The 23,240-nt window shown below is 57.6% G+C and overlaps 7 protein-coding genes across 7 annotated transcripts; 4 read left to right on the top strand and 3 right to left on the bottom strand.

The window, feature by feature from the left end:
- Positions 1–1,428: 1,428 nt before the first annotated feature.
- Positions 1,429–2,772, top strand: SLS55_009932 (uncharacterized protein; the record flags this gene model as incomplete). Its single annotated transcript, XM_066781326.1, has 5 exons — positions 1,429–1,444; positions 1,951–2,082; positions 2,139–2,269; positions 2,349–2,448; positions 2,525–2,772. The coding sequence occupies 5 exons, from the start codon at positions 1,429–1,431 to the stop codon at positions 2,770–2,772; spliced, it is 627 nt and encodes a 208-aa protein (XP_066628328.1).
- A 431-nt stretch (positions 2,773–3,203) lies between these two features.
- SLS55_009931 (uncharacterized protein) lies at positions 3,204–7,328 on the bottom strand (the record flags this gene model as incomplete). The annotated part of the gene is made up of 1 exon (XM_066781325.1): positions 3,204–7,328. The coding sequence occupies one exon, from the start codon at positions 7,326–7,328 to the stop codon at positions 3,204–3,206; it is 4,125 nt and encodes a 1,374-aa protein (XP_066628327.1).
- Positions 7,329–7,795: 467 nt separating this feature from the next.
- Positions 7,796–10,810, top strand: SLS55_009930 (uncharacterized protein; the record flags this gene model as incomplete). Its single annotated transcript, XM_066781324.1, has 4 exons — positions 7,796–7,809; positions 7,863–7,999; positions 8,049–9,703; positions 10,178–10,810. The coding sequence occupies 4 exons, from the start codon at positions 7,796–7,798 to the stop codon at positions 10,808–10,810; spliced, it is 2,439 nt and encodes an 812-aa protein (XP_066628326.1).
- Positions 10,811–11,687: 877 nt separating this feature from the next.
- SLS55_009929 (uncharacterized protein) lies at positions 11,688–13,124 on the top strand (the record flags this gene model as incomplete). The annotated part of the gene is made up of 4 exons (XM_066781323.1): positions 11,688–11,940; positions 11,999–12,120; positions 12,185–12,373; positions 12,429–13,124. The coding sequence occupies 4 exons, from the start codon at positions 11,688–11,690 to the stop codon at positions 13,122–13,124; spliced, it is 1,260 nt and encodes a 419-aa protein (XP_066628325.1).
- A 672-nt stretch (positions 13,125–13,796) lies between these two features.
- On the top strand, positions 13,797–17,435 carry SLS55_009928 (uncharacterized protein; the record flags this gene model as incomplete). The annotated part of the gene is made up of 1 exon (XM_066781322.1): positions 13,797–17,435. The coding sequence occupies one exon, from the start codon at positions 13,797–13,799 to the stop codon at positions 17,433–17,435; it is 3,639 nt and encodes a 1,212-aa protein (XP_066628324.1).
- Positions 17,436–19,543: 2,108 nt separating this feature from the next.
- SLS55_009927 (uncharacterized protein) lies at positions 19,544–21,221 on the bottom strand (the record flags this gene model as incomplete). Its single annotated transcript, XM_066781321.1, has 2 exons — positions 19,544–20,518; positions 20,571–21,221. 2 exons carry the CDS (start codon positions 21,219–21,221, stop codon positions 19,544–19,546), a joined length of 1,626 nt encoding a protein of 541 aa, XP_066628323.1.
- Positions 21,222–21,681: 460 nt separating this feature from the next.
- SLS55_009926 (uncharacterized protein) lies at positions 21,682–23,076 on the bottom strand (the record flags this gene model as incomplete). Its single annotated transcript, XM_066781320.1, has 1 exon — positions 21,682–23,076. The coding sequence occupies one exon, from the start codon at positions 23,074–23,076 to the stop codon at positions 21,682–21,684; it is 1,395 nt and encodes a 464-aa protein (XP_066628322.1).
- Positions 23,077–23,240: the final 164 nt, after the last annotated feature.

The following is a 23,240-nucleotide window of genomic DNA, read 5'->3' as shown; positions in this document are numbered from 1 at the left end:
CCCACTGCAAAATAGAGTGAGCCAATCGTGCCGTCACATGGAAGCCTCAAGGATATCTCACCATAGGTGCCGTAGTCCCCGTAGTCCCCGTAGTCTCCGTAGCCAACCGGCGGAGCAGTCGCGGTGGCCGTGGCAGTTGCGGTGGCCGTGGCGGTTTCAGTGGCCGTGGCAGTCGTCGTCGTCGTCGTCTCGTCCTGAGGGACGGGATTCGGAGCGGGGATGGCCATGGCACCGGCGGCGGCAAAGGCCAGGACGGAAACGATGACGCTCATGACACCCATTTTGGAGTTATGTCGAAACGATTGTGTTTGATTGTGACTTTTCGGGTTTCTTCCAAACGATGGCTTGTCTTGAGTTGTAGCGAAGACCCAGACCGGCGGAGGGTCGAGAGTTTAAATGCTCGCAGAAGCCGGGCGGGTCTGCCTCCCCCCGCCCAGCTTGGAAGCAGATCTGTGCTCGAGGTAGCTCCTCATCGGGCACTATGATGGTATGCTGTGCAAGCGGGTGCATACACGAGCACTATCCATCCAAGACTGCTGCCGGTAATGGAGTGTCGGCTGATTTCCTATTGAACTGCATCTGTTCATATGCGCTCTAGCAATTTCCCCGATTGGCTCATTAATGACTCTCCTATGATGGGTAAAAGCAAAGAGAGTTTGCTCCGTAGTGGTGTAGATGATGTGCTTTTGCGGGGATGGGAATCCGGCATAGGACCATCCATGATGATCCATGCACAGGTCTCGGGCAAGGGTCTCGCCTCGAAGTATACCGGATCCTCATGGAAAACACATTAGTAAAAAGTACGACATACCTCCGGAGTGATTATGAGCTTCACTGATATATGTATACTCCATAGCATCTGCACTCGCCTCGAAAATGCTTTCAGTGGGATTGTAGACACACCTCGCGGAGAAACAATGCTCTACCCCTCCACCAAGCAAGGGGGCCCTGCGAAACATCGTCACGTTGTGGGACCGCGCATCTGAAAATGCAGCTTCCTCATTTGGTTGGCGGCTGATCACTGAACGTCATTTTTGACGATCGCGGGATGGTACCTCATGCTGCCGGTATCCGGTAGATAACGTACTCTCAGAGTGGGTGTTGGTTTTCTTGCCACAAAATGGTTTTGGTGTTGCGTGGGCATCCGCAAATGTCCTTTCAGTCTGTTTCCTCAGGCTTGGAATGAGTAAGTACAGCCCCAAAAGCGAATAAAACAACTGCATCCGATGCGCGCTCAAGCACATCGCCTTCTCAGAAAATCATCCCTTCCAGATCGCCACTTGATTGTCATTGCATATTAACAACCTTCTATTCATAGCGTTCCTACCCACCCTCCATGATTTATATCACTATCACGCGCGGTGCGCCTTTAACAACATTGCGTTTATACGAGAGGTGTGCACACCATCCGTAGCCGGACAGGGTAACATGAACGACCTTCCTGGTAAGTGAAGCGGGGTAGGCGACAAGGATCCCGGGCGTGGGACCTGACGCCATACACATCGGGGGTCGGCTGACGCTTTGCTTTGTGCCAACAATTTTTCTCGGGAAACGAAGCATTCTCTCTCTGCTCTCCATAATTCCGAGCTTTTCAACTTTTCCCACGCTCGTTTTTTTATTCTTTCACCAAGAATCGATGTCGAAGCCATGCACGAGGACAAACTCAGAATGAGCTCCAGCTCGGGGTCAGAAGACAGCGAGAGGCTACTTTCAGACGACGAGTTTTTGCCACGCGAGCGGACAACGTACGCAAAAGCAAGATCTTGGATCGGGACGGCGGTGCTTGTTGCTGCTACGGCATGCATCGCCGGATCCATAGGGGCTTGGATCGGAAGCAGCAATTGGAGACGCGATCCGACCGAAGTGTCCTGCACGAAGCAATTGAATCAATACTGTAAGATCCCTTCTCTCATGAACCCAACGCGGCGAAACACTGACCGGCCTTCAAAGCTCCACTGTGGGATCAGATAGACATTTCCTACGGGGTCACGCAATTCAATGGATCCTTGCTGAAAGAAAATATCTTCCGGCTGGATGCCAGCCCGGAAGTAGACGCTGCTTGGGAATCTCTCGGAGTTAACTGTGAGTGTAAATTTATACCTTTTTACAGCATCCAATACGCTAAATCCAGCTCACAGACCGAAGCGTTGCCATTCCTGCCGACAAGGCAGAGAAGGCCGGAATCGCCAAGGATCAGGTCAAGATCTCCGAGAAGTACGGTGGAGGGTACCCGGCGAATGTTGAAGGGCTCCACCATCTACACTGTTTGGTGAGTCGGCATATCGTCCTCCATATCCGACGTGCTCTTCGCATTCGAAATCACCTAACAAGCGCATGCCCCATCGCAGAACCTGCTCCGGCAATCTCTATACTACAACTACGACCACTACCACAGCGCGGGCAAAGGCGCCTTCTCGAACGCCGACCACATAGTCCGCAAGCACGTCTGTAAGCAAGCCAAAAGTCCCGACCTCCCAGTCAAACAATCATCCTCTTCTGACACCGCCTGCCCGATCCCTTTCAGCGCACTGTCTCGACATCGTCCGCCAACAGCTCATGTGTACCGTCGACACGGGCGTGCTCGGCCAGGTCTGGTTCAAGCCGTCGGACGCGCCGTTGGAGGCCTTTGTCGACTTCAACACCCGCCACAAGTGCCGCGACTTCGACGCCGTCCGCGACTGGGCTGCGACGCGCCAGATCCCGGCCGCGGTGCCCCGCGATTTCCTTCAGCCGCCGGCGCCCGGTGACACCGTTTACACGTCCATTCCGTAACGGCATGATATTGTCTTGGTGCGGAATGGTTGAAGAAAATATTAATAGATTGCGTTGTCATTCCTTCCTTTCTTTCTTTTAAGGGGTGTATAGAGACCGACAGACATTGGGTGATTAATATTTTGCAACAATCCGTGACTCTAAGCTACGCTCACGGAAAGGCAACAGTACACACATCACCTTTCAAGCAAAGTTGGTCAAGATTAAGAGCAACACACCAAGAATCTTAAGAATCTTTGCGCAACGCACATGAAAAATTTGAATTCAACAAAACACATGGACTCTACCTACTCCGAGGCTCCAAGAGCCAACACGCAGATATTGGTATCCCGAATGTACGCCACCATCTTGAGCATATCAAGTAAAACAGGAAAAGAAAATACAGAAAACGGATCGTCGTGAACATCGTAAACGTCTTCCCCTTCCACCACTTAACCATCCACAGGCTTCCCCATATCATCCCACCAACCAGGCAACCACGGATACTTTATCTTGAACTGATCCAAGTCCCTCCTGATACGAACGCCCCTCTTCTCATCCGCGCGGATCATCTCACCGCCCACGATGCCAAACATGCGTGCGATCACATCCCGAAGCGTGATCGGATCGCCAGCTCTGTCCTTCTGCATAAAATCCCCGCGCTGAATGTCCTGGCCGGTGACGCGACGGTACTCAGCAGCGTCCTTGAGCGTCAAGAGCTGCATGAAGATGGTGCAGCAAACGAGCTGCTCCGGCGTGACCTTGACAATGTAGTTCCACCTCTGCATCTCCACGCCCGCGTAATCGGAAGCTGGCTTTTTCTCAGAGCTGTTGGGCTGCCACTGGAACTTCTGCGCGAGGAGCGCCTTGTGGAGGGGGTCATTTGGAGAAAACTCGTCTGGGTGTCGCTTGTAACGATGGTAGATACGGTCGAGCGTGTCCCAGTGCGTCTTAGTCCATGGTGCGACCCGCGGAAGGTGTTTGTAGCGTTGCGCTAGAGGGTGAAGAGGCAACTGCGGGGCCTCAGGCTCACTGTTTGCAGCGATGGCTCCCCAGAAACGTCCGAAAAAGCCAGTGGACTGTTGCTCTTCAGGCTGACTCGCTTCTTGGGGTTTTGTCTTAGGGGCGGGAGCAGGAACGGTGCTGGCGGGCTGGGACAGGGGCTTTTGTTCAAAGAGAGGCATCCGTCTCCTCGGTTCGGGGATGGATCCCTGCTCGAACAACGGCCTGCGCTCCTTGTTGAACGTGAGGGCCGTCATATGGGAGCGGTTTCCGAGGATGGAAGGCTCGGCCGGTTGCTCCCTCTCCATATGGGTATCATCAGCTATCGTGTTTCGGCTTGCATGGGCTGAAAGCTGAGATGAGTTTCTGCCGAGATGTGAAGATCTCCTAGTTGACTGCTCGGACTGCTTCTGCACAAGGTATGAGGACTGCTCTTCCTGGGCTGAGTCCTCGGACTGGGCGGGAGAGTCGTTGTTCGTGAACAGACGCTTACGGTCGCCCGACAAATAAAGGTTCTTGATGCGGGCACTGCGTGGTGTGAGCTCATTCTCGATTTGACGTTGCACCATCTGATCTTCTTCAGCGAAGACAGCAGGACTGGGAGGAATGACGCGCTGTCGGCCGTTGAAAGTGCGAGTGTCGAGTTGCTGTGCCCATTGCCTTGTCTCCAATGTCATTTCTTCCTCGTCGATCATCATGGTATCGCCATCCTGGACCATTGAACTAGCAATGGTGTGCTCGATCTTTTGGTAAGGACTGCTGTTGACTGCAGATGGCGACGAGAATATGACCTGCTGCTTCAGCGGACTTCCCCTGACAGGCGAGTTTAGAGTGGCGCCGATGTTGTAGGGTGCTCTTGTTGGTTGCAATTTAGGGGGAGTGGCCAGAACCGGCTCCTTGACCTCCTTGGCTGGGCTTTCGCCTATAGCCATCAACATTGAAAGATCTAGCTTGTTGCTTTCGAGCTGCGTGGGCCTTGGCGCTGGCGACTCAGATGAGCGTTGCCAGAATAAACCAGTGTTCTCGGTGCTCTCGACTTCAGACGCAGCCTCCGAACTGGTCGTAGGCCCGGCAGATTCCTGTCTGCTGGATCTCTGCGCCCGCGAAGACTGGCGGCCTGAAGCATTCCGAGTCCCCGAGGATGCCTTTGAAGCGGCAGGTGCGCGCGTACTGTCCGATGGCGGTGACGAAGACGGGCGTTGAGCAGATCTGCTCGCATTGCCGGCGCGGGAATTGGATGGACCAGCGGTCTCGCCCGACTTCTCTCCAGAGCGTTTCGCGGCAACGCGTCTCGCGCGCCTCGCAAATCGCGATTCTGGAGCACGACTTCCCTCTTCTTCCCAGATGTCGCCGTCCAAAGGATTCTCGGATGACTCAGTAGTAGTGTCGGTATTTTCACTACTGTGGTCGGAACTGAGCTCGATCACCTGGCTCGGGCTGGCTTCATCAGCCTCGCCGCGCCGTTGCCGGCCGTCATCACTGCTCTCGCTGGACCCTCGTTGCGATTCATTGTCTTGATGACTTGTGAATCTTGCTCCCTTTTCCTTCCCGATAGACGGCGGAGTTCTCGCCCCATCATCTTGCATGTCCTCGTCATCGGGGCTTGCCTGGCTCCGAACTGGGCTGAAAAGCTGAGCTGGAGCTGGCGCAGCTGCAGGGTTGGGTTTCTGGGTTTGAGATGGAGGTGGCGGCGGAGATGGGAGGGCGTAATCGTCGTCTTCCGGGGTGGGGAGGCGGTGGGCGCTCGAGTTTTGGTTCGAGGTTCTGCTAGCGCTCGGACCATCGAAGACGTCGCCATCTGAAGCAGCGTTGCCCGGCGTTGCTGGCCGCTCAGCATTCGCATCCCGTTCAGCCTCGTCGTGGCTGGTCTCGCGAGACGTGGTTCGTGAGCGGCTGCGCTCAGCGAGTTGCTCACCAAGGCGCAAGCCGGCTTGCAGCTCTCTCCTCGTTCCGGGTTGGAACTGATTGAACATCTCATCGAGTCTGGCGCGCTGGGCCTCTTCCCTGATATCGTCCGACGGTCTCCTATTCTGTGTACCCCGATTGTTTCCGTTAACAACGCCTTGAAGTGCAATTCCGGCCTTGACAACATTTACCAGCTTAGGAGTCTCCGCGTTCGACGGTGAAATGTCCATCTGTTCAATAGCCGGTGGCGCTGACGGCGACTTCGGACTCTGGTGTCTGGGAGGAGTGCTTGCAACGAATCGAACCGGTGGCGAAGAGGGCATGTACGATACGGAAGCGACCGAGTCGTTGAAGTCGGGGAGAGCGGACGTTATGGCCTGCCTGCTAGGGAGTCGCCTGCGAGCCTGCGGTATCGGATCTGTTTGAAGAGAAGAAAATTTAGGGACAGCTGGTCGGGAGCCACTAGCCGACGTGCCATTGCGCGCAGCCTGCATACTGGGCAAAGAGTCCAAAGAGACCATGCTAAACTCTTCACTGTGAGCAATGGTAGCGTCGCCGATGGTCTGGTCAGACATGACAATGTCAAGGTCATCGTCAGACGAGTCGTGCTCTTCCTCGGTTGTTTGCTCGCTCTCGTACTGGTGATCGCTGATCATTGATCGCCACATCTCCTCGTCCGTGGTGGCCTTCTTCGACGAGCTTGCTTTTGGCGTCTGTTCATGGTCACTGGCCTCCTGCTCCTGCACTTCCTCCTCAATTAAGTCGGGAGTAACTTGAGGCTGAGAGCTGAGCCTCAAAGATCGTCGTCTTTGCCCAACAGAAGAGCGGGTGGCTCTCGAGGAGTCACCCTGGACGTCTCCCATCTCATCTTCGACCTGATAAGGCGACCTCGGTCCGTACATGGCAGCAGCCCGAATGGGCTCGGGGACATGGATATCGGTGGACATACTCCGTCTTCCGCGGGCGCCACCACGTTTTGTGGGGTGGTACGAAGCATCGCTATGAGACGAATCGGCCTCGTTCTCGTCGGGGCTCCTAGTAACAGACTTTCTAGTCTTCCGGGTGGGTGTGCCGTTCCTAGTTCTGTCAGGGACCGGAGTAGGCTCAGCCTTCCTCGGTCTGCCCCTCCTTCTAACTGGAGACGAGCCACGAGCATCATTGAGCGGAATGGTGGTGGTTTGGCTGGCGATGGCTGCGTCTGATTTCCTTGGCCTTCCTCTCTTCTTCGTCGGAGATGTAGCTGCATCAATCTGCGGGGCGGGCGGCGTATCCGACTTCTTCGGTCTTCCCCGCCTCTTGACGGGCGATGAGCCATTGGCATCGTTCAACGGAATGGAAGTGGTTGTTGTAGCAATGCGAGTGGAGCGAGGGCCGGTAGGCGACTCCGGGCTGTTCTCGTCCTGCGAGAAGCTATTGTGCGGCTGGGCCTCGACGGTAACCTTGATGCGCCAGGGCGACGAGCCACGGGCTTTGGGGGTGGTCATGGTGATGGATTTGGAGGGCGAGAGATTTGCGAGATCTGGGATGTCGAGGAAGGGGTCGGATCGCTGGATGTTGGGGGAAAGCTTTGCTAAAGGCTGGGCAGCCCTTTTGGCCGAACGGCGGGTGGCAGCGCTCTTGGAGGGCGAGCTCGATGGCATAAAGATCAATGGATCCGGAGAGGAAGACATGGTTGGCGAGCTTGAGGGATGGTAAACAAGAAACTGGGTAACATAGTTAGCTTAGGCAACCAGGCGTCGATAGGCAGAGGTCCTACAGCGAAGAAGGACTAGACAGGCTCATGTGCCAAGGGAGAGTCGGCGGGAGCAAACAAAGCGCACGTACGGGTGGCTGCGCCACGTGCCTTCTATGCAGCGTGATGGCGAAGTGAGGATGCAAATGCCGGGAAAGCTGCGTGCTGGGAGTGGCAGCGCCGCCTGGAGGAAGTGGTGGTCGTCGCTAAGGGAAAAGCAGCGCGGGGAGCGGAGCTGTTGTGTTTTGATCGTCTGTTTACAGCAGCAACGCGCACGGGCCACCCAACTCCCGCCCGCCAGCCCGCAAGCCCGCAAGCCCGCAATCCACTGCTGCTGTTGCCTCGCCACCCGCCGTCTTGCTCACCTTGGATCCGCTCGCTATATTGCTACACCATGCGACAGCAATGGGTATTCACGGGTCAGTCGTCGCGCTCTTCCCCCGCCCGCATGCCACCGCTAACGACTCTGCAGCATCTACAAGGAGATTGGCCCTGGCGAGCGCATAGCCCTGCACAAGCTTGCGGTGGAGAAGTTCGAGGCGACCGGACGACCACTGCGCATTGCCATTGACACCTCTATCTGGCTGTTCCAGATCCAGTCCAGCAAAGGTGCGTCGCTACCGCCGCTCCTAGGGACCCTCGTCTGACCTTGGCTTAGGCGGCACCAACCCTGCGCTTCGCACCTTCTACTACCGCCTGTTGCGTCTTCTCGCACACTCGATCCACCCGCTATTCGTCTTCGATGGCCCGAACAAGCCCCCCTTCAAGCGCAACAAGCGCACCGGACCCAACGTCGCCTCCATCCCCGAGTTCCTCGCCAAGCAGCTGTTGAAACAATTCGGCTTTCCCTTCCATATCGCTCCGGGCGAGGCCGAGGCCGAATGCGCGCTTCTCCAGCGCGAGGGCATCGTGGACGCCGTGTTGAGCGAGGATGTGGATACACTCATGTTCGGAAGCCGCGTTACGCTGCGGAATTGGTCGCCCGAACAGAAGTCAAGCAAGGTGCCAACACACGTCAATCTGTATGACGCGGATAGGACCAAGTCCGGCCCGGCTGGCCTCGATCGCGAGGGCATGATACTCGTGGCACTCATGAGCGGAGGGGATTACCTGCCAGAAGGAATCCCGAACTGCGGCCCGAAACTCGCATGCGAGGCGGCTCGAGCGGGCTTCGGCAGCCGGCTCTGTGCCATCTCGAAGAAGGATACTGCTGCTTTGCAAGCATGGCGCGAGTCACTCATTCATGAATTGCGCACCAATGAGAGCAAGTTCTTCAGGTGCAAACACAAAGCGCTCGCTATCCCGGACCAGTTCCCTCGCGCCGATATACTTGCGTACTACACAAAGCCAGCCGTCTCTTCGCGCGAAGGCCTGGAAAGGCTAAAACGGAGTCTTCGCTGGGACCAAGAGCTGAACTTCCCGGAGCTGCGAACATTTACCGGCGATGCCTTCGAATGGATAAAAGTGTCTGGAGCGAAGAAATTCATCCGTAACCTTGCCCCGGCACTTCTCGTTCGGAATCTGCGCTTGCGAGGACAAGCTGCTGCTGAAGGTGCTCTGTCCGAAGACCCCGAGGTTATTGCAGCCGAGGAAGCAGCACTGGTGACGAGCATCCATGGCAAGCGCGAGCATCCTTCCACCGACAACACGCCTGAACTTCGTATTGCATTTTCGCCCATTGGTATCGTTAACATTGACTTGGACGCCGAAGAGCCAGACGATGAGCTGCAGGAAGACGAAGACGAGGAAGAGGAAGAGGACGGACTTGCAGGTATCGAGGATGAAGGCGGCGAGGCGCCGAAAAAGCGTGGACCGTACCTTTACGACCCAACTAAATTGGAAAAAATTTGGATTCCTCAAAGCATTGTCAAAGTTGGCGCACCATCAAAAGTGCAAGATTGGGAACAGGCCCAGCGGAAAAAGACTGCGCCAAAGCCGGCAAAGGTCACGAAACCCCGAGCCTCCAAGCCAGTCACTACCGGTGGGATGCAAAGTGGAGCATTGGACCGATTTACCAAGATCACCAAACCCGGTGTTGAACGCCCACCGGCAAAGCGTCGTTCTCCCACAGCTGAGAGACTGGATCTTTCAAAGGACACCGAGAAGCCGAAAGACACCTCCAGTGACTTGCCTCTGGCTTCATCGGCTCGAACGCGCAAACCTTCCAGAGTGCCTAGTTCTCCTCCAAGGACAAACAAGGAACCTGTGTACATTGATATTTTGTCGTCGTCACCTGTTATGTCCACCAAGGAAAAGGAACCTCAGCCTCAACCTGCGGATGCACATTACACATCCACGAATGTGACCAAGCGGGTGCGTACTCTGCAACCAATTCAGACCTCGTCCAGCCATTGCACAGATGTGCAGCCAAGCCAATCTACAGCGGTTCCCGAAACTTCACAGCCATTGCCAGTCGCGGGGGATGTCTTTAAATCAGCTGCCTCTCAACGAGTCCACGAAGGGAGATCGAGCCGAGAAAGAGCTTCCAGAGCTCCAAAACCTGGACAGGAAAAAGGAAGAGGCAATTCACAACCCAAAGGCCCAAGCACGCCGTCAAAACGAAGAACGCAACGAGAAGAGACACAGGATGCGTCACCTTCAAAGCGACAAACGACACTTGAAGAATCTTTTGGGACTTCGAGAGTTGACTCTCCCTCGAGGGCTCGTCGAGATCCTTTTTTAGCGGTGACTGAACGGGGGGTGACGGGCGGCACATCCTCGTTTAAGGAAATGGAAGCGCTAGACCTGAGCCGTTCATCTCCCCCCGTTTGCGAAACAAGGGCTCAGCTAGACCGCGATGGCTCAGTCCAGTTTTCCTCGCAGCTTCCTGAGCTGAATGGCGAAGAGTCACGCCGGTCAAGTCGTGACAGGAAAACAAATACAGGCGAGAGGGCGCTTCAGGCCACGGATGGGAACACAAGTAAGCGGCTGAAGACAATTGGTACATTGAATGACCCAAAGCAGCCCTCTGCTGGGACACAATCAGAATCTGCGTTGCCCGACGCGTCTTTGGGGTTGCGGCGTTCACCACGTCAACGTCGCATTCCACCAGACATTACATCCAAGGAAAGCATAGGAACAGGACGTGTCTCGCTGCAGCGCCGTACGGAGTCTGCAAGAACAGGGGTATCTCGGGGCTCATCGCGCCACCCCGATGATTTAGTCAGACAAGACTCGGGTGTGGACGGGATTCCTAGCAAGGCCACTGGAAAGCTGGGCAGGAAGCAAGCGATCAAATTGCGGGAGAGCCTTCAAGGTAGCTGGAAATTGGTCGATGCCTCAAGTATAGACATGGTGGACATGACGGGGGACGGGTCAGGCCAAAAGGCAGGTGGCAGGGAAAAGGCGGACGGCAGGGGTGGCAGGCGGCGGGCGTGGCGGCAGAGCGAGGTCGAGGTGCTCGACTTGACAAGCGGCTGAGGGGCGCCACAGGATGCACAGCGTGACGTTGCACGCAGCGACGCAGCCAGGCAGCATTGCGTCAGCAGGATTCGGGGTATTGGCAGCTTCGGTCGGAGTTGACAGCATGACAGGGCCCAGGGATGCGGGGAAGCTGCGCCGTGGTGTGAGCAGCGTGAACGCGGGCCCGCGGGGTTGATGGGCGGCGGCTCTGCGCGCAGGCGGGGTGCAGAGCGGAAACCAACGCTGCAAGTTAATACATTTTAGACTCGTGTCTGCTGCTTCTGCCTGCGAGATTAAGAGAAGAAAAAAAAGTTGTTCAATGGCGTGCGTTGTGTACGGCGGCTCTGGGCGCACCGGAAATTGGCGGCGCATCCCCCGCCGCTTCCCCCGCAATGGCCCCCGGCCCCCGGGGCGTTTGTCAAGCTTCCTGCCTGTGCAGCAAACAAATGACATCGACGGCTTAGGCTGTGCCGCGTCTCCTCATCGCGCGCGGCGCCCTTTCTCCGCAAGGACGGCGCTCCCACAGCCTCCGCCCGCCGGATCCTTCGCGCCGCTTGCGCCCACCGGTCTTTGGCCTCACCGACAGGCAGGACAGGGTTGCATCAAAGCTTGATCCCAGCGCCTGGCCGCTTTGTCGCCGCGTGCCTGATGATCCTTCCTGCCTTCATTCAGTCCCCCCGCAGCAAGCCTCCCTGTCCCCGGAAATGGCCCAGAATTGCGCTCGAGTCTTACCAGCTCGCCGGTCATGCGCGTGCGGCGTCGGGGGTCGCTTCTGCCTATAAGGCCCACGCTACCCACCCCCAGGAACCTACTCCCGCCCGCCTCCTCCCCGACCTTGCCCGCCAGACCGGTCTCTCGTGCCATTGGAGCCTAAATCTCAGAGCGCATCGTCAGCATGGTCGCCTTCAGCGCATTGCTCGCCGCGGCGACGTCCTTGCTGCTTTCGAGCGTGCACGCGCAGGACGCCGACGGCAAGTACACCATCGCCGCCGAGGGCATTCGCGCCAACTTCATTGCCTACGGTGCCTCCATCTCCAACCTCTTCATCAACGACACCAACGGCTTCGAGCGCGATATCGTGCTGGGGTTCGACAATGCGAGCTACTACGGCATCGACAAACTGCACCCGCATCTTGGTGGCGTTCCTGGTATGTTTCAAGCCTCGCGGGAGGAAGCGCATGGCGGGTGTGGCTGACCAACACCAAGGGCGCTACGCAAACCGCATCAAGAACAGCACTTTCGAGATCGACGGTGTGAAGTATGAGGTCGACGCCAACGAGAACGGTGGCCTGGACACGCTGCACGGCGGATCCAATGGCTGGGACTGGGTGTGTTTGCTTTCCTTGTTTCCTTGGCTGCTTGCCTGCTTGCAGCCGTGCTGACCGTGCTCAGCGCAACTTCACCGTCGAGGCCCACACCGACAACTCCATCACCTTCTCTCTTCTCGATCCCGATGGAGAACAAGGCTTCCCCGGAGCCGTCAAGAGCTACATCACCTATACCTTGACCCCCTATGCTTGGCACCTGAAGATGTACGCCACGGCGCTGACCAAGAAGACGCCGATTATGCTGAGCTCCCATGTGAGTTTCTTGACGTGCAGAGGTGCGAGCGTGCTTTGGTCTGACATGGTATCAGACGTACTGGAATCTGGATGGGTTCCAAAACAACGACACGGCAACCGCCCTCAACCATACCCTGTCGCTGCCCTACTCGGGCCAGCGCATCGGCACCGATGGCATCTTGATCCCCAACGGCACTATTCTCCCTAACCTGAAGGGTTCCGTCAACGACTTCTGGAGTGCTCCCAAGCAGATTGGCGCAAGCTTCGACGATCCTGAGATTGTCGGCAACTGCGGCACCAACTGCACCGGCTATGACACCTGCTACATTGTCAACCGTGCACAGGATGGCCCCTATGACTGGCGGACCAAGGGCCCGGTGGCCAGTCTGTCAAGTGATTTCTCGGGTATCAAGGTGGATGTTTTCACCGACCAGGATGCTTTCCAAGTCTACTCGTGCGGCGGCCAGAACGGTGAGCCCCTTTACCAAAGCCAAAAGTGGTTTCATGATGCTGATTTGCACGCAGGTACCTTGACGCTCAAGAAGACCCAAGGCCTCTTCGATGACCCGAGTCGCCCGCGCGTTGTTGAGCAGTATGGATGCGTTGTCATGGAAGTGGAGGACTGGATTGACGGCATCAACCAGCCGGAGTGGCAGCGCGACAGCAAGCAGATCTTTGGTCCCGAAGATCCGCCCTACGTGTTGGAGGCCATCTACAAGTTCTCTGTTGGTGACGCCAGCAGCGGAGACTGCGAGAAGTCTGAACTGTAGAGCGGGGATGGTAATGGATGTGCATGGGGATATTGTCGAAAGGTACGGCCGGTCAGAGTCACTAGTCAATACTCTGCGACGAATAGTAATGCTGACGTTCAACGTCATGACCACAATCCTCCACGCTTCTTGGTTCCACGTGATTGTCCCTCGTCAAGGTGAATCTGGCCCCCATGGTGGTGACGGTGACTGTGGTCGAACTTATAGCTGCGTGGAAGTGGCAAGCAATCACCTAATAACTTCCTTATCACCGACGGATCTCTGGTAACACTAAGACAGGGTCGCGGCGCCAGGACCCACTTACCCAAACAGGCAGGGCCCGACGACCACATGGACAAGAGGGGAGGGGCTCGTCCACAACGAGTAATCTCACCACTATTCGGTTTCAGCTATTGAGTCATGACACTACTATACTGTCACCTGTACATTTGCCGCTGCCCCGTGCCTGCCTCCTCTGCTGGCGAAGGACCCGGCACATGAAGTAAATCCGGCGGGCTCACATTTTCGCTTCAGTCACTGAATTTTTTGCTTCCTTATCCGCGCTTCAACTCCTCTCCCGCCCTTCTTCTTCCTCCATTTCCCGCCAACCCTACATCTCCTCCATACACCCAACGCCTTCGTTCTTTTGAGGCGCCGCAACACGTACACTCGTTCCACTTCTGCTGTCGCGCGATGCACGATGAGCAACACCGGAAGCGGCAGATGGCCGTCGACGAGAGGATTATCCAAGAGCGCAGATCGATTGTAATCAAGCACTCTACCAAGCTGCGGAAAGTCCTTGGCTACGTCAAAGTCGACGAGCCATTTCTTGCGCCGCCGCCGCTATCGAGCGCCGACACTGTTTCACCACCCATTGTTCCATCAGCTACCGCATTCCAAAAGGGTCCGCAATCGTTGTCGACGACCACCGCTTCGACGGAATGGGCACCTACTGCCGCCGACCTCGGGAAGGACGAGCCTACACCTCTACTCCCCGAAGCAGCCGCGTCCATGACTGAACTGATGGGTAACGACTTCCTGCCTCACCCGTCTACTCACTCCAAGGAACAGTCTAATGTCCACTCATCTTCAAAGGAGCACTCGGGTCACCATGCGCCCGCCGGGCCAGCGAAGCGCAAATATCATCCGGACCTTTTGACTTTCACTTTCCCCGCTGCACCGCCCTCAGAAGACATGACCGAGTTCCAGATGAGCGACTCTGTATCAACGGCCGGGGACAATCCGCAGGCATTCAGGGACGCGTCCACGCCCGCGCCATCATTCAGCCCGCAAAGCGCCGCCAGCAGTGAGTTCAACATCTGGGAAGACAAAGACGACGTCGACGCCGAGGGCGAATACTGTGAGAGTGAACAAGAAACTGTACAAAACAATGTTATATCCGACGTGTCCTTGAAGCACAAAGGCACCAGCGGAAAGGACGGTAACACATCGCAAAGCTTACCGCAGTATCATCCCGCGCCGCAACCGGCCAGACAGCCCGCCACGCAGTGCAATGTTGTTCCGAACCTCGAAGACGTCTTCGACCAGTGGTTCCGCTTCGGTCGCAAGAACTGGGAAGGCTTGCGTCTGTTGGAGCCCCGCGAAATCCCGATCGAGTCCATTACGGCGAGGACGGTTCCCTGCTTCGAGCCGTACGTGCCCAAAGAGCTCAGGGAGAAGCCGGTCAAGTTGTTCACCATTGCTGCAAAGCACGATGCCGCCGAAATCAAGATGTTCGAGGTCGAGGTCCTTCCGGAGTCAGAAAAGGCGCACAAGGCACTGTTCAAACTCAACGATCGCGGCGCCTACCACGAGACCGAGACCGTGAACTCCAACGTCTGGACCGTCTTGTTCATCCGAGAGAAGGCGCCACGCTTTATGGGATATGGTTTCAAGGGTTCGGGCAAGCCAGAGGAGGACGAGACCGGAACCGGGGTCCATGTGGCGAAAAAAATCAGGCGTGGCCAGGGTCCAGATGTTGAGGAGGCGCCCATGTTGGGAGAGGACTCTACTCATCACTCGTGGCAAATAGTGGCCTGGCCTTCGGTACACACATCCAGAGTCTTGGAGGTTCTCGGACCCGTTCGCGGCAACAAAGTGGAAGAGATGGACAACAGCAAGACTCCTCAGGGCAAGCCAGCCACCACAGGCCGCCCGCCGTTGGCTCCGAAAATTACTCAAGTAGGTCAAACGCCACCGCCGCAGGGTACGGGGCGGGTGTACTTGAAGGATGCTCAGGCGTACACCGAGTACAAGACAACAGCCCGGGCGCGCGCCGAGATGAAGCAGCAGTTTGCTGGTGACGGTGTCTTCGAAGACGGAGAGAATTCCCCTTTCCCGCTCCAGGATCCTTTCTGCTTCAAGGTCGTCGACGCTATCAAAGGTCATGTAACAAAGAAGTCCGCTGGCATGTCTGGTCTCACCATCAACGACGATGGGGGTGATCACAATTCCGTTCCCGTCCGCGAGATGCAACGCTTCACTTGCCTGCGCTTCCAACGTGGCGGCACGTATCCGCTTCTGACCGGCAAGGGTGTCGACCTGAATTACTGGAACACCTTCTGCGAGTACTTCTGCAAAGGCGAGGTCCAGCTCGAGGTGTTCAGCCCGGCGGATGGCGAGCCCGTCGCCCTTTCGGAAGAGGAGCAGCAGCGTCGTCAAAGTACCGGACCAAGCGACACCTTGAGCCAGGGAGCGACAAAAATCAACCATGCTCATAGAGCCAGTAACTCTAGAGTAGGCGCGTTCCGTACTGGTGGGCGGACTTCAGATACCCCCATTCCGGAGCCGATGAGGAGCGCCATGGAGTCCAACCGTGTTGACCAGCCAGATTCGACGCCGCTTCTCCAGAGGCAAAATACGCCATACGGCACTCAGAATGGCCCCCCGCAGCACGGCACTCGGGATGGGTACCGATTCGAGTCGAACGCTCAAAACATGTGGCGCCACAAGTCACTGCATGAGCTGCCTTTGCTGAGCAAGCCGTCACTTCATCCTCAGCACAGCCGTGTCAACTCAGCTTCCGACGGCGGCTTCACCGTACGTCCTCAGCATCGCGATCATCATCGTGACACTTCCGCGGAGTCTATAAAGGTATTCGCCGACGCCGACGCCGACGCCGACGCTCCCACCGATACTCCCACCGCCAAGCGGCAGCCTTTTGGTAGAGCGTTCGGAGATGGTCCCAGCCGCGCCGACCCGCTTCTACACGGATGGCAGATGGAGATGCTGGACGCTCTGGGCGACCACCGGGGTCCCGCGTGGAATGGCTGGACCGACCGCTCCATAAACCACGGCAATCGCATGAGACAGATCGAGATCAATAGCGCGCGCATTGCCGAGGAAGCTTTCTACTGCCCTTCGAAAATGGTGCGCGTCCTACATGACGATCGCGCCCTCCGCGATGGAAATGTCATGGTCCAGCATTACGAGGCCGAGGCCGAACGCCGCCATGCTGATTACGAGAATTTGAAGAAGTTGGGATGGTACAGACAACAGGTGGCTGACGATGACGAGGGTCTGAGGAAAAGAGAGCAACACTTCCAGCCGCTCGAGTACATGGAGGACGTCAGGTCGAAGGCGACCCAGAGGGAGTGCGAGAAGGGCAGGATGAGCCCCAGCGCGGGCCTCCGTGTCCTGCGGAATACGCTTCGCGTTGGTGAAAGTCAGAAGCTGGAGGAGCTGCGACAACAACAGCAAGAAGAGCATCAACGGCGGCAGGAAGAGCATCGGAAACTGATACAGCAGCAGTTGCAAGAGCAATCGCGTCTCCAAGCTCTGGGAGCCTACGGAGGCCAGGATCGGACGTACGGATCCCATCACCAGCAGCATCGGCAGCAGGCTCAGCACGTCCCCGGCTCGTACGGTCAGTCTTTCGCACCGTCGACATTCTCGTACGGCGGAGCTCCGCAGCAACAGGAGCGGCATTCGGCTACGGTCGGTGGTCACGGCTATCACCATGCAACCCTCATCAAGGCTTCAAGTGTCCCGCCCAACATGACCTATGCGCAACACGGCCCTTATAGTGGTCCTTCGCAGCCGACCTACGGACGGGTGCAGCAGCAGCATATCGGTCAGAACTTCAACGGGCAGATTGATGCTCCTCTCCCGCCCGTCACCCAACAACAGGAGCGCGCTCCTCCAAGCGCGGCTGCTGCTGCGGCGGCTGGACCTTCCTACTTCGTCTGGGGACATGTCCCGAGTGCTATGGCAGCGGCGGCAGAGGAAACGAGGGCCAACGATGGCAAGGCGATAAAGTCATCCTGGGCGGCTGTCGAAGATGAGGATGATGACGACAGCGAGGATGATTATTTTGAGAATGGTTGGTACTAGAGAGTAAAAACGGTGTTGGCGATTGCTTGAGGAAACAAGGAAAATGGTTGGTGGACACTTGAATGGTTTTGGCTGTTCGGCTGGCGATTTGCACCAGCGGACGGTTTGATCATTGGCATGGCCGGTCGGTCTGTGGTGGATCCTTGCCTCTCTTGATTTACTTCTCTCCCCTTTCCTTTCCATTCTTTCCTTTTTTCCTTTGTCACTGATCACACCATACTATATTGATAGCACCTTGCCCTTATCCCCCCCCCCCAGATTCCCCGATACCCCCCGGCTTATGCGTTTTTGCTTTCCTATTGATACGCGGGCCTTTGGAGGGGGAATGACTTGATAGCCGGATTGGCCGTAGCTACTTATATCTTGCTAAAAATCGATGATGTTTGGTTTTGAGATATCCTGAATCGTATTACGAGTGTGGAGATGCCTGAGACATCTCCAGCGAACCCAATGATTTTGAAGCATGCATGACCTCATTGGTCCGCGCCTACAAACCACCCACATTCGCCAACAGGCCTCCGCCGAGCGTTGATTGGGTTATCGCCGCGCCGGTAGTGGGGAGCCTCCGGGAGAACGGGCTGGTATTACTCGCTTGCATGGGTACGACGGGATGATCAGAACGGGTGACTGCTTACGTGCTTTTTGTTTCCCCCCCGCGTCCCCCGCCAACCACAGCAACAACCGAGATTTAGGCTGACGACGACGTTCGCTGCGGGAATGCGAATGCCGCACGCACGACATCTGAGGTCAGACTGAGATTCTCTCTCTCTCTCTCTCTTTTTCCCTTCCCAGACATTGCGCTTTTTTCTCTCCTCCTCACATCATCCCCCTCCCCTCCTCCCCGCCCTTCAACCAATTCTGCGCTCTCATCGTCCCGCATGTGCTCGCGGGGCAGTTTGTTCGTCGTGCAATTCGGACCCGGAGAGAACTACGTGGCAAATGAGGGGGGCGGAGCGCATTTTTACTTGTCATGATTCAGCAGCATTTTTGTCTCGCTCGGCTGGTTACCTACAGCGATACCTAGGACCCTCCTCTCTCGCTTTAGCTTGCTTGCTTCGGCTCAGGCTGTGAGCGTTTGTTTGTCAACCCAACTCGAGCAACCTCTTTTCCCGGCTGGACCTGCAAAACTCCCAAAACGCGGTACCGGAATATGACGCGCTCGATGATACATCATCCAGTTACAGCAACGACGACCAATATCCCACCACCGCCGCGGCGGGGCCACTCCTACCGGGGCGGCGGGGGCGGCGACCACGCTCCGCCGCCCCTACAGACGATCAACGAAGACATCGAGATGTGAGCAAATCATCCCCATCCCATCCCATCCCATCCCAAATCCGATCGCCCCATCTATCTATTTTTGAACCCCCGGCAAGTACAGTGACGTCTAATTCCCACCCCCTCCCGCATCGCCAGGACATCTGCACACCACCACCACCACTCCGCCACCAACACACCCATTTTGGAAGAGGCCCAGCCATCATCATCACCATCATCATCCCGCGCACTACTCGGACGGAGGACACGGCGGCGGCCGCATGCGTATTTACCACTACTAGCGCGCCGTCTGTTCGCCGCGTCCGTCATGGCCGCCGCCGCCTGCGTGCTCGGCACGGGCAACCCGTTGCTCGCGCTGTTGTGCGCGCGCTACTGGGTGCTCCTCGGCGACGAGGACCGGTGCTACTGGCAGCCAAGTAAAGCAGTGCTGGCGGCGGCGGGCGCGGCGTACGCGGGCGCGGCGGCGTGGTGGTATCGCAGGCATTGTGCGGGGTGGAGATACAGGGGGCGGACCGTCGTGGCGGTGACGTTGTTGGGGGTGTTGTGCGCGACTAAGGTGGTTGGTGGCGGCAATATGGCGTGGGGAGACGTTGTGCGCAATGCGCTGCCGTGGGGTGGGTTTTGCGGGCTGATGGTGGTGGGCGTTCTGGATCGTTTCTATGGGCGTTGAAGGTATACTTATCGTAGGCGGCGGATAGTGGTAGCTAGGGATGCGTCGGGAAGCCACTGAGAAAGAAGGAAAGAAAGAAAGAAAGAATACGATACCCCCTCGCCGTAAGAGGAATGCAGAGGCACACATCGCTCTCTCCGCAGAAGCAGCGCAGCTACAGCTAAAGCTCCAACTCGTCGGCCAGGTCGGCCAGACTCAACCCCTTGACGCGCTCATAGCTGATCCGCAGCTCCTCGGGCAGCCAGCCGTCCACCCTGCCCCCGGGCAACCCCGGTCTCTCCGGCACATGCTCGTCGTCCTCCGAGCCGGCGAGCATCAGCCCGACTGCGCTCCCGCACAGCCACGCGTAGATCATGCCGTCGCCGTGGTAGCCGGCGGCGATCCACTCTCCCGGCTCCTGCTGCTGCTTTTGCTGCTGCTGCTCCGACGGCTGCGCAGACGTCGGCTTCACCCCACGGCCGGTCAAGCGCGGATCGAGCCTGCCGACAAAGGGCACGGTGTCGGCGGTGAAGCAGATGGTGCCGGACCACATCTGCACGAGGCGGCCCTCGGGGGCGTCGGGGCCCCAGTTTTGCGGGGCGAAGACGGTCGGCAGGACGCCGTGGAGGTGGGTGGCCGTGAGGGCGTCGATGGTGCCGTCGTCCCAAACGCCCGTTTGGTCGAGGCCCTGCTTGAGGGAGCGCAGGAAGCCGCCGCCGAGCATGAGGTCGCCTCCTCTCTTTTCGTGGCCGGGCCGCTGCGTCATGTAGTCGAAGCCGCCGCCGTACACGACGCCCCACGAGCGCTCGCCGTTGGGGTCGGACGGGAAGGATTGGCCGGGCCGCTGGGCCGACATGTGGGCGCGCAGCCCCGTCATCTTGCCGCGCAGGCCGGGGATCAGCTGGCTGGCGAAGGCGTTGGTGGCGTGCACGACGTGGCGGGCGTGGATGACTCCCCGCGGGGTGTGCAGCAGGAATGGATGAGAGTCAGAGTCGGCGGAGGTGATGGACTCGACGGGGGTGGAGGTTTCGATGGAGAGGGTGGTGGGGAACTGGGTGAGCAGGGAGTTCCAGATGGAGGAGACGAAGCGGTAGGGCCAGAGGGCGCCGGCGGCGTAGGAGATGGAGCCGACGACTTGGGAGTTGGCGTGGTATTTCTGGTGCGGTTAGACGATGTATCATGTGTTTCGGTTCTTGAGGCGGGCTTACCTTCCGCGTCTCTTTGCTGCCGCTGATGGTGTGCTCGGCTTCGGGCACGGCATGCTTGAGCTCGTCGACCTGGCTCGAGCACTTTTCAAACGAGGCGTCGTCCAAGAAGAGATCGACGGTTTCGACGTTGCGGCATTCGGCAAGATGGAAGCGCTCGGCGCGGCAAAGGTCGGGGATGCGGGTGAGATGGTGGCGCTGGAAGCGCACAATGGCAGCGGCGCGCTCGGCCCCAAACTTCTTCTTCAGCTGGGCGAAGTCGGTATACGACGCAGGCTTGATGTGGCCGCCGTTTCTTCCCGTGGCGCCGCTGCACAACTGGCGGGCTTCCAGAACGACGACTCGCTCCAACGGCGCGTCCTTGCGCTCGGCCTCGAGCAGCAGCGTGCGGGCAACAGCGGCCGCAGTTATGCCGCTGCCAACGATTGCGACATCAGCTCGTTCCGGGAGCCTCTCGGACTGCGCGTCGACCAGGTGTGGAAATGGCGGGTCGGCCAGCCAGTAAGACTGCGTGGGGCCAGAGACGGGGAGGCCGGGCGGGCTGGAGGCCCTGGCAAGGAGCTCTTTGTAGTCGGCATTTAGGGCGAGGAGAAGCTTGATGGCGGCTGAGATGATCTTGAAGCTCTCGCGGATGGTAGAAATGACGCTTCCCATGGTGGCTGCGGCACGGGACGATGGATGGGCTGAGGCTGGTGGTAGGGTCGACGTGGTTGGTGCGCGAGGACCCGGCCACGTCTTTCTCCCACGGCGCCCTAACCGCTGGAAGACCACACTTGTCCCCGATCCAGAACAAGTTCTTTTGTGGTCCTGGATCCCACCTCACCTACCGTGGTTAGCAATGTTACTTGCGCCTCACAAACGGGGCTCTGCAGCTATTTTGGAACACAGGTAATAAATGCAACTGAATATGTATGCTGAGCTATCTTTAGATGAGGAAACAACCAATCTCTACCAAAACAAGAAAAAGACGCAAAGGAGAGTAGCATGCAAGTCTCGCACCGTCGTCAGCTGAGAACGCCAGAATCATTGCTGTTGACCAAAAAGGACCGTGGTTAATGCGCTAACGCCCCGCCCCGCCCCTAAGCCCCAGCTAAGTACCGTGCTGTCCGCCAAATCAGTTCACCTCGATCAAAGCAGGCCCAAAGACGGTCGCGTCTGCAACCTTGTCGACGTCGGTAAGCCCCTTGTCCGTGTTGGTGACGACAGCAATGGTCAGCCCGAACAGCAGGTTGGAGTCGAAGGGGAAGGCGGCGTCGAACTGGATCACGCCATGGTCCATCTTCTTGATGTTCTGCAGCTTCTCGATGATGGGCAGGTTCTGGCCATTAATCAGCACCAGCGACAGGTCGTGCTCGTCAATGGTGCTGTTGGCCTGGATCTGGAACGTGACGATGCTGTCCTTGGGCTGCGCCGACCCAATCAGCTTGAGCGGCTCGAAGATGGGCAGCTCGATCGTGTCGATGTTGGGGCACGTGCCGGGCACCACGAAGTTCTGGTTCAGCGCCGAGAAGGCGAACTCGCGCGTGCTGGCCGTCAGGAAGGGCTCCGCCGACGGCCGCTTGCCCTGGAAGAGCCGGTAGAAGCCGTTCTGCTCGCCCTCCTGCCCGATGACCGACGCAACCCCGCGGATCAGCCCAATGTCGCCGCTCACCCCGAAGTCGTTCTCCACGTCCTGCAGAGTCCCGAGCACCACGTCCGTGAAGGTGGCCGCAAGCGCGATCGCGTCCTTCAGGTTGTCCACCCCGAACACATACTCGCACGGCTGGATCGGGCCCGCGTTGAACTTCTCCAGTGCTCCGTTGGCATTGAGCTCGTGAAGTTCCTCCTGCGCCTGCACCGTCGCGAGGATGATGATCAGGTCGTCCATGTTGATGTTGAGCTTGGTGGCATCCTCGACACGGTAGCCGTGCACGTTCTCGGTGATGTTCTTGAGCAGGTCGGTGAAGAAGGCAACCTCGAAGAGCTCGTTGAAGGCAATGAGCCTGAGCGACGTGAGAGCGTCACCGCTAGGAGGCGGCGGCGCGCCCCCGTTGGGAAGCGTGCCGCCCGCGATTTCCTGGATGTCGTCGATCTCCTTCTGGTCGGGGTTGGGGAAGTCGTTGGAGAGCGGGAAGCGGAACTTGTTGCCGTCGGGGTGCACTTCGGTGGGGATGGGCGAGACGTCGTAGCTGACAGTGACGACCTGTCCAGTCGCCGAATCAGATCCATAGCCGTAGTTGTTGTTGTTGTTGTCGTTGTTGTTGTTGTTGTTGTTGTTATTGTTGTTATTGTTGTTGTTGTCGTTGTTGTTGTTGTTATTGTTGTTGTTGTTGTTGTTGTCGTTGTTGTTGTTGCCGCAGCTGTTGCCGCAGTTGTTGCCATAGTTGCTGCCATCCGGCGCCGGAGTCGAGTAGTATGAGTTGGGGGTGTTGACCGGGGTTCCGGCTGGAGTGTTTGCAGGAGCAGGAGCAGCAGCAACGAAGGACGCTGCAAACGCCAGAAGGGCGGCGGCTGAGGCTTTGGAATGCATCTTGGAGGTGGTTCAAGGATGAAATTAAGCAAAGATGCGGACGAACGGCTTGGCTCGGCTTGTAGAAGGGAAGATTGGATGCTGTTGATGCTTCTGCCATTCAGTGGAAATGGATTGAATTTATATTGTAGAGAGAGTTACATACTGGTCGAATTCGGACAGGG

Source organism: Diplodia seriata (genome assembly GCF_021436955.1).
Source record: "Diplodia seriata strain FDS-637 chromosome Unknown scaffold_11, whole genome shotgun sequence".
Classification (NCBI taxonomy): Eukaryota; Fungi; Ascomycota; class Dothideomycetes; order Botryosphaeriales; family Botryosphaeriaceae; genus Diplodia; species Diplodia seriata.
This window is presented reverse-complemented; position numbering and strand designations above follow the sequence as displayed.